This window comes from Scylla paramamosain, chromosome 43 (genome assembly GCF_035594125.1).
Source record: "Scylla paramamosain isolate STU-SP2022 chromosome 43, ASM3559412v1, whole genome shotgun sequence".
NCBI lineage: Eukaryota > Metazoa > Arthropoda > Malacostraca > Decapoda > Portunidae > Scylla > Scylla paramamosain.
In genome coordinates this window covers 8,112,284-8,122,283 of record NC_087193.1, presented here as the reverse complement: position 1 = coordinate 8,122,283, position 10,000 = coordinate 8,112,284, and the positions used below count along the sequence as shown (strand labels likewise).

The 10,000-nt window shown below is 43.6% G+C and overlaps 2 protein-coding genes across 3 annotated transcripts in view; one reads left to right on the top strand and one right to left on the bottom strand.

Moving 5' to 3' along the window:
- The window catches only part of LOC135093655 (LIM/homeobox protein Lhx9-like), a 115,026-nt gene extending 113,067 nt beyond the window's left edge, over positions 1–1,959 (bottom strand). The window contains exon 1 of one of the 2 annotated variants that reach the window (XM_063993122.1): positions 1,674–1,959. In XM_063993122.1, the coding sequence (XP_063849192.1) occupies positions 1,674–1,718 (45 nt within the window). In that variant the 5' untranslated portion in view covers positions 1,719–1,959. Of the gene's footprint in view, positions 1–476; positions 1,429–1,673 lie in introns of those variants that run through there. The other variant, XM_063993123.1, reaches the window with a different exon arrangement.
- Positions 1–10,000, top strand: part of LOC135093656 (uncharacterized) — a 96,646-nt gene that overhangs the window by 58,127 nt on the left and 28,519 nt on the right. The window lies entirely within an intron of this gene.

Sequence of the window (10,000 nt, the reverse complement as noted above, 5' to 3'; positions counted from 1 at the left end):
CCACCACCACCACCACCGCCAAACAGAAACCCTATCAAGTAAACAACAGCGGGATAATACAGAGCGGGAGACAAGCAGACAATCCAAAATTAGCGGTACAGCCTTCGTCTCCCTTTCGTGGCTCGTCTATTGAAACATCAGACGCCCTGGAGATCACCCGTGACTCCCCGGTGGCCAGAGGGCGGCTGCTCAAATGGCCTCCCGCCGCTAAACCCGAAAACTGTGGTTAATCCGTTCATTATCCGACGAACGTGATACCAGGCAGCGGCGGACGGCGGCGGGCGGAGCGGGACGGGGGAGGGAGGTAGTCTGCGCTCTGCCCCGGTCGCTTGTCTCATCGCCCAGCCAGCCTCCGCGCTATCTCCTGCCGTTTAGTCCCTGTCTCCTGTACCTTCGCTGACATGCAGAGGTGAGGCGTAGGGAAGGGGTGTCTGCTGCGGCTCGCCGAGAGATAAACACGACCACCATCCACTCACCTTGTTTACAGCGATCCCATGCAACCACACACGCCCCACGGCCTCGCCACTCCCCGCCGCTGCTGATGTTGCTATTCCTGTTGGTGCTGTTGTTGCTGGTGGTGCTGGTGCTCGTTCGCCTTGTACCCTTACCCTCGTGCTCGCTGCTTAACTTCTAAACTGATGCACGTAGCGACCAGGCGTGCAGCGGCGAATGTAAAACAAGGTGGTTACATATTCATGGCACACACGACACGGCTTCCTTGCATTGCTCTCCGGGAAATGATGTACCGTCGTCACGCATCACTCAAGGGTGAAACTGACCCTCCGCCCCACAGACCACCACCACCACCACCTCCTCCTGGATGTGCAGGTGTGGTTTATTTAGAGCGTCAATTATCAGTGTCTCGTTAAGCATCTGGGCAGGTAGGACGGGGAAATTACAGGTGAGATAGTGGCTACAAATTTTCATCCTCCTTTATCTTCTCATCCTCCTCATAAATTATTTCGTATCTTAGGGAACGAAATGAGTGACAGGTACGTTGAAGGTGTGCAAGGTCACATACACCTCTGCTACACCTTACAATGAGGCCACACCTGTGTCCTCAACGCCACATCTGTGATATATTTCTCGTCAGTACAGTCCGCGAGTCACTTCACTTCACACACGCGATGACAACACAAACACGACCACAAACGTCACGGCCACGAGTGCCACGTTTTACCTTTAATTAGTGCCACGTGCGAACACCTTTGGACAGCGAGGAAGGAGTGCCGCCCATACCTGATAGACTCCGGCCATAAATCGTACATGCATGCCTTTCCATCGCTTCATAGTCACTAGTGCCACCTCCACCTGGCGTCCACCAGTCACGCCACGCAGCTCACCTGATTCCACAAATTCATGCAAAACAGCAGGTAAAGCAGAATAGCTGCCTCGCCTCCACAGCACCACAGCTGACAGTCGCCACGTAGCACCACACAGCACCCTTGACGTGGCTGTGGTGAGGGTTGCAACAACGCGACCACCACCACCACTGAGGGAAAAGTGCGTAACTCACTGATTGCTTTTACGTCACACTTCTACAATCAAGACATAAAATGCTCTGCGTGAACACGTGCGAGGACATGACGTGACTCGGGCAGTGTCACGCCGGGAGAGGGAGGCGGGGCGGCAAGCACAGGTGAGGGCAGGTGAGAAGGAGGAGGTCTACTTACCCAGTACATATCCTGCGGCGCCCCTGAGCCGTCGTATAAACCCATGAGAGACAGAATGCTCCTGATGGCGGCCGCCCTCCACTGTCTACCTTCTCCTGTCTCCACTCAAACCAATCTTAGCATCACCTCTGCATTTATCCAACTTTTTTTACCCCTTTCTAATTCCCGTCCGCATACATATTTGTTCTCAGATTATCACACACCAACAGTTTTCGCCCCGCTCACTCTGTGTCCGCGCACCCCCAACACTCTCACTACGCACGGCCAAGCGCAACTGTTTACAATACCACTCTGCCGAATCCAGCCAACCACGCGTAGGGAGGGGGCGGGGCTTCCTTTCCGCCGACCAATCACCGCAGTAAGAGGCGGGTTTGCGGAGCCGCTCATTGGTCCATATGCGACAGGACTCAGGGACTTGGGAATGTGTTTTTCAGCGTGGCATGGGCGTGGGCGTGGCCAGGCCTGATGTGCCGGGGAGGTTCTAGGGCAAGAGGGACATACGGAGGAGCAATATGTCTCCCCGGCCGCGGAAATGATAAGTATTATGGGGCATTTGTGGAATTGAAACAGAAAAGTTGGCTGGAGAAGTGAGGTCTTAACGAGGAGGCACAACAAGACTAAAATAAAAAAAAATGACTAAAACTATAAAAAAAAAAAGAAAGCTAGACAGAGACAGAGGTAGAGAAAAAAATAAATAAAGATGAGATATACATGGTGAGTCATCGGGCGGGAAGAAAGGAAGGAAGGAAGGAAGGAAAGGAAAGGAAAGGAAAGAAGAAAAGAAACGCGTGGGAGATAAAAATGGAGACTGGATCGTCTTCTGAATCTTTACCCCGCTTGGAAATATGTCGAAGGGCGGAGTGAGATCCTTCGGGAGGGACTGAGGGAGGGCATGTGGTGCTGCAGCCTTCCCCTCTTTCCCCTCCATCCCCCACAACACCCTGACGGAGGCGCGGGAGGAGAGAGAGAGAGAAAGAGAGAGAAGACACCATCTGCTAGTCACTTCTTTGTATTTCTTTTATTTCTTCTTTTATTCATGTGTTTGTCGGTCGCTGGTTCTTCTTCCATGTCTTTTGTTGCCCTCGTCTTTCTATTTTTAACTTGTTGGTACGTTGTTGTTGTTTTTGTTGCTCTGGTTTTCTGGTTGTGCTTGCTTGTGTTTCCTTGGTTCGTTTCCTTCGTCTCATTGGTTCGGTTCTTTGGTTCGTTCCATCGGTTTTTTTTTTTCTTTTTTTCTGATGCTTCTTGTTTTATGCATCAGCTTTTGTCGTGTTTTGAAATGTTCTTATCTGTTTCTTTAATGATGTGTTCTCTATTTTTGTTTATTTATTCTCTCTCTCTCTCTCTCTCTCTCTCTCTCTCTCTCTCTCTCTCTCTCTCTCTCTCTCTCTCTCTCTCTCTCGATAATGCTTCCCTGATACTTCAACACAATGGCGGTTCATAATTTGAGTGTGTGTGTTTTTTTTATATTTTTTTTATTGAAAGGACGGAATACATACATACATACATACATACATACATACATACATATTCGAATTTACTAGTGGGGTCTTTTATTCAGTGTCTTTAGTGTGCAGTGGGATGGAGGAACACACACACACACACACACACACACACACACACACACACACACACACCAGCATTAAGTAGCCTGTGTGAATTAAGTTTTATAAGTATGAACTGTGAATTATAAGAACATTTTTCCTACTAAAGTGTGTGTGTGTGTGTGTGTGTGTGTGTGTGTGTGTGTGTGTGTAGTTAGTTCCGTTAGTAGACACGAGTATGTATTATGTATGTATCTATGTATGCATGTATCTACGTTTGTATGTATTTCATCTTTTCACTGATAAAAAGAAAAAAATAAATAAATAAAAAAAAACGCAAATTATAAACCACCATTATTTTGAAGTATCAGCAGTAGGTAATTGTAAAAATCCTCTACTTTGTTATCAGTGCATTACATTGACACATATCGAAGACTGAAACGACTCAAACGGTTAAACGATCACTAGAGACATGGACACTTGAAAAAAATAAATAAATAAATAAATAAATAACCCAGTAATATTAACTTCCACTAGAACCTGATGTAACTTGTTAATAGGAGACACGGGGGCGCTAAGGAACACGAAGCCATGAGCACAAGTGTGAGTTGGCATTGCTCTGAGCCTAACACCCAGCCAGCCAAGACCTCCGTGTGCCACCGCCTCCATCCCCCCTCCGCCACTCAGCGCCTTTTCGCAGACATGGAGTTAAAAAGGAGGAAAATTAGTAAAGAAAAGGCGTGGTGTCTCTCTCTCTCTCTCTCTCTCTCTCTCTCTCTCTCTCTCTCTCTCTCTCTCTCTCTCTCTCTCTCTCTCTCTCTCTCTCTCTCTCTGACATATGGCTTGGCTTAAAAAATTGGCTTTGATCATGTGCAGTTTTGTGTGTGTGTATGTGTGTGTGTGTGTGTGTGTGTGTGTGTGTGTGTGTGTGTGTGTGAGAGAGAGAGAGAGAGAGAGAGAGAGAGAGAGAGAGAGAGAGAGCACTGTAGTAAGAGTAAACCATTCGATATACAAGTTTTTATTCCATACGAGAGATGCACTAACAATATTTTCTCTTCTCTCCCTCCTCCTCCTCCTCTTCTTCCTCCTCTTTATCATCATCATCATCATCATCATCATCATCATCATCATATCTAAAGGTGACGAGGCAGATGACGATAGGAAGCACCCTGAGGAATAGGTTGTGAAGAGAGAGGGAGAGGGAGAGAGGCTGTGAGAGGAGTCTTGTATTGATTGACTAAGAGGAGGAGGAGGAGGAGGAAGAGGAGGAAGAGGAAGGCCTACAGCTTTACACCTCAGAAATGCGTTTGTTGATAATTAGGAGTGTCAAGGTGTGTGTGTGTGTGTGTGTGTGTGGTTAAAAAGATTACATGTTAGTACATACACGAGAGAAATAACACACACACACACACACACACACACACACACACACACACACACACACACACACACACACACACACACACAGGCCTTATTCTGATTGGTTCTTGGACGTGTTAATCACCCAATCATAGCATATAAATAGAAAAAGGAGAGAAGAGAGAAGAATGGAGAAAAAGGAAAGGCAGAGATAGAAGGTGAGAAAGGAAGGAAGGGAGAGAAGGAAGAGAGGGAATATAAAAATACAGAAAGGTTTGATGATGATGGGAGAGAAGAAGAATGTAAAGTAATCTCTCTCTCTCTCTCTCTCTCTCTCTCTCTCTCTCTCTCTCTCTCTCTCTCTCTCTCTCTCTCTCTCTCTCTCTCTCTCTCTCTCTCTCTCTCGTAAACAACACGTGATGGCGGGAATCCTAAATTATTTCCGCTAAAACATGTTAATGAGAGAGAATCTGAATTGACTCCTCCTCCTCCTCCTCCTCCTACTCCTCCTTCTCCTCCTCCTCCTTCCCTTGTTGTTGTCGTCGTCTTCGTCGTCGTCGTTGTTGTTGTTGTTGTTGTTGTTGTTGTTGTTGTTGTCGTTGTTGTTGTTGTTGTTCTTTTTCTTCTTCTTTTTCTTCCTCTTTTATTATTTTTCTTCGTAATTTTTCCTTTCCTGTTTTCTTCTTCAACCACACTTCTTCCCTTCTTCATTTGTTACCTTCGTATTCTTCCCTTACCACTCCTCTCTCTCTCTCTCTCTCTCTCTCTCTCTCTCTCTCTCTCTCTCTCTCTCTCTCTCTCTCTCTCTCTCTCTCTCTCTCTCTCTCTCTCTCTCTCTCTCTCTCTCTCTCTCTCTCTCTCTCCACCCTTTCCCCATGGCAACACGCATATCCTGTCACTTCTTCCTTCTTTACCTCCTCCTTCTCCTCCTCTTCCTCCTCCTCCTCCGCCTCCGCCTCCGCCGCCGCTGCCTCCGCCTCCTCGCCACCCTGTCATCTGGCCAACAAAAGAGCGTGCAGTGACAATAACCTCAACAATGACAGTGACAATAACAATAATAATTACGTGAGTCTTGGTTCGTCCGCCGCGTCATAATTATAATGTGGCGGTTTATGCAATTCATGGCCCCCCGAGAGAGAGAGAGAGAGAGAGAGAGAGAGAGAGAGAGAGAGAGAGAGAGAGAGAGACGAGGCAAGACACAGGTATGGGTACGGTTTCCCAGAAGAACGCTTTCGTACCTCTCCTATTGATATTGTACGTACGTTTTCTTTTTTTTCCGTTTTCTTTTCTTTCTCGCCGTATCGTCTTTGCCGCCTCCTGCTTATCTTCACTATTAATTTCCGTTCGTATGGAGTAGTTAATGATTTGTGTAATGGGAATTGATATATTGTTCTGGGGTTAGTATTTGCGAGATTCCCACGTTGGTAAGGCTCACTCCAGACACCGCAGCGTTGTGACAATAGGAGGCGGTGACTGAATAGAAAGGTAAGTGAGGAAAATATTAAAGTTGGTGAATAAATGATAGTGATAATTGTAAAAAGTAATTGGTATACGTTTTTTTTTTTTTTATCGGGATGAATAAAGGTTGATAGAGTAAATGTAAGATTGTTATGGAGATTTTAATTATGTAAGTGTTAGATCTATTTGTTGTTGTTGTGTTTTGTATAATGTCTTTCTCGGTATTTCATAAGGGACGGGATATTTTTGCTCTTTATTCATTCTTTCATTTATCTATTCATTTATTTATTCTAGAGGCCATCCTAAAAATTGGCCGTAAAAGTCCACTCATTACAAAAAAAAAAAAAAAGAAAGAAAAAGAAAAGAAAAACTCTAAATATGAAAATAAGTAACAAATAAGAAACATGTAAAAAGTAGTAATGTGTTTTGTGTAGAAGTCGTACTAGTGAATAAAAGTACACGTTTGGGAGCATTCTAGTGACACCTGTACTGTGCATAATTATTACTTACTTTCCGTACTGTGGAGGAAGTCTTGCGTGTGTGTCTTAGATCAAACTTGCTTCATGAAATAGTAACGTGTTTTTTTTTTTTTTTCGTTTTGTTTTATTATTTTTTTTCGTTGTTGATATTTCTTCCTTTATTCATATCACTGAAACCTCCTATACTGCACACCATTTCAAGTCGTACCTCTGATAGAATTACCGTACTTTTCTTTAAATAACAGCTGTATATAGTCGTCCCCCGTATCTATTCATGGTCTTACTCAACCCTAACTAAAACTCGTGGGTAAGTCGTACCTTTCACACCATTACCTTGTTTATTACCTGTCGTAAGACCCGTATTCTGAAACACTGTGGTCTCTCATCACGACTATTTTGAAAGACGACAGAGTATTAACCGAGTTCTCAAGAGTATTTATTATTATTATTATTACTATTATTATTATTATTTAAACAGTATAGGGTGTGCGTACATACGTATCTCAGAGCCAGATTACATATAGACATACATAATTAACCTGTTGTTTCTCCTGTTAATCATGTACAAATCTTGTTAATCTGTCACTAGAACCGCAAAGACACCTTGTCAACCCGTGTCACTTCAACCAGAGCCTTTTGAAAATAGTCGGGGTAAGGCGCAGAAACATTTCAAACGTACCATTTCCTCCATTAAATAACAGCTGGCGTCGTACCCTTCCAGTAAGTGTCGTACATCTATAATGCAAACGTGCGCTTCTTGGCAACATACGCACCAGAAAGAGGAAATCAGATAAAATAGTAATCATTTCTTTAATTAATTAATTCTTAAGTTACCTGAGATGCTTCATTAAATATTCTCACCTGTCCATCGTCACCTGCCGCCTGCCTCCCATCACAGGTGAGCAGGTGACGCCTTGATTGATCACCTGGCGATGCTTCCTTCATTATCACCTCAGATGTACAGGCTGGAAACCGTGTTGTTATTGTTATTATTATTATTATTATTATTATTATTATTATTATTATTATTATTATTATTATTATTATTATTATCATTATTATCATTTTCATTATTATTTTATTATTGTTAGTAGTAGTAGTAGTAGTAGTAGTAGTAGTAGTAGTAGTAGTAGTAGTATATTATTATTATTATTATTATTATTATTATTATTATTATTATTATTATTATATTCTCAGGTATGGAAATTTTTTATTTATTTATTTTAACTATATTATTCTAGTACGTATATTTTTTGTGTGTGTTTTAACTCTCTCTCTCTCTCTCTCTCTCTCTCTCTCTCTCTCTCTCTCTCTCTCTCTCTCTCTCTCTCTCTCTCTCTCTCTCTCTCTCTCTCTCTCTCTCTCTCTCCTCTCTCTCTCCTCCTCCTCCTCCTCCTCCTCCTTCACACTCCTCCTCCTCCTCCTCCTCCTCCTCCTCCTCCTCCTCCTTGTGGACCGTCACGCTGGTAATGACAATAATTATTCCATCACTGTCTCCTTCGCTGAATACGGTGTGTGTGTGTGTGTGTGTGTGTGTGTGTGTGTGTGTGTGTGTGTGTGTGTGTGTGTGTGTGTGTGTGTGTGTGTGTTTTAGCTGACGCCGCTCTGTGACAGTAAATTTATCTTTTCTCCGTGTGTGTGTGTGTGTGTGTGTGTGTGTGTGTGTGTTCACTTTGGCATTTGTACGTCAAAAAGGAAGCGCAAAATACGGATTGACACGCTAATTGCCAACTACTGTAGTGTTTGATTGGTAGTTGATTGACGGACTGACAGACAGACAGACAGACGGACGGACAGACACTCAGAAATAGACAGCAAAGTGATAAATAAAAATAATGAAAAAGGACACGAAACTTCATCGTAATCTGATATAAAATAGAAGCACTAAAAGAAAAATGAAATCGCCCCAATAAATAACTCTAATCCAACACGAATATTTGCTTTTATGTTTGGAAAGAATGAAAATAAATACTTTTGAATATTACTATTGAGTCACCGAGGTCAATTTGCGTAGATGTAATTCAAAGAGAGTCTGTGTTAATGAAGCAATACATAACGATGATAAAACTTTCTAATGAATGCGATAAATGCATGATGGGAATATGCTGCTGCTGCTGCTGCTGCTGCTGCTGCTGCTGCTGCCTCTGCCGCGTGGCCTCAATTGGTCTTTTGTGCCTCGTGATCAATAAGAGAGTACAGGTGGTTTGGCCTTAATGAATTTATGGCTGACTGAACTTACCTGTATGATGGATGAGAGAGAGAGAGAGAGAGAGAGAGAGAGAGAGAGAGAGAGAGAGAGAGAGAGAGAGAGAGAGAGAGAGTCGTTGTTAATATTCATACCATGTTTATTTTTCGTCTCTCTCTCTCTCTCTCTCTCTCTCTCTCTCTCTCTCTCTCTCTCTCTCTCTCTCTCTCTCTCTCTCTCTCTCTCTCTCTCTCTCTCTCTCTCTCTCTCTCTCTCTCTCCAAAGTGGATCCCAAACCCACTGTAATCAGAGCTCAGGTAATCTTCGGCGTGCGGTCATCACCTGTAATTAGCGCCAGGTAACAAGGGCGACCAGGTGGCTCAGGTCAGATGGCTTGTGGTTACCGTGTGTCCCTCTAGTTTGTACGAGTACCCCACTTCGAACCCCCAGGAACGCCGCCCGCTGTTCCCCGCCCTCCCTCCGTCTCTCCCTCCCTCGTCACTCCCCCTCCCTTTTGTCATGGAAAGTAAGGCAAACAGTTTTCTTTAGTTGGTGCTCGTGAGGGCGAAGAGGAAGTGACAAATGATCACTTAATTGTAGTGTAAGGACGTGAGTGATACAGTTTGTGAGTGCGGCAGTGTCTCCAGTTTCGCTCAGTTTTCCTTCCAGTAGACCCCGCCGGACTGAAAGTTATGAAACGTGAACTCAGAAGACGAAACGCAAATCCTCTGTTTCTAATGGCAGGAAATACGTCAGGAAGCAGGAAGAACTTAGACTAGAACTAAAGGGAACTGTTAAAACTGCATTATGGTGTTTGTGAAAGGGAGGAAAGAAGGAAGGAAAGCTCTGAAACTTATGAAACGTAAACTTCAAGGATAAAACGCTATTATTATCTGGTTTTAACGGCAGGGAATACGTGAAGGAGCTGAAAAATAATGTTGAGGAAAGTGGGAGAGATAGAAACGACTCGGATTTAAAGAAAAAACACGTAAACTTAGAAGACAAAACGAAAAAGGGGCCTGAAATTTCTAAAACCTAAATTTAGACGATAAAATGCCTTGCTTACCTACTTAAGACTGAGATAAATAAACAGGAGAGCAGGAAAAGAGACCAACATTTCTAACATTTATAAGGAAGAACGAGAGAAAGAAGTGACGCAGTAAACTTAGAAAACAAAACGAAAAAAATAATAAAAAAATAAACTAGATCCTGGTTTTGAAAGAGAGAGAGAGAGAGAGAGAGAGAGAGAGAGAGAGAGAGAGAGAGAGAGAGAGAGAGAGAGAGAGAGAGAGAGGAGCGTCT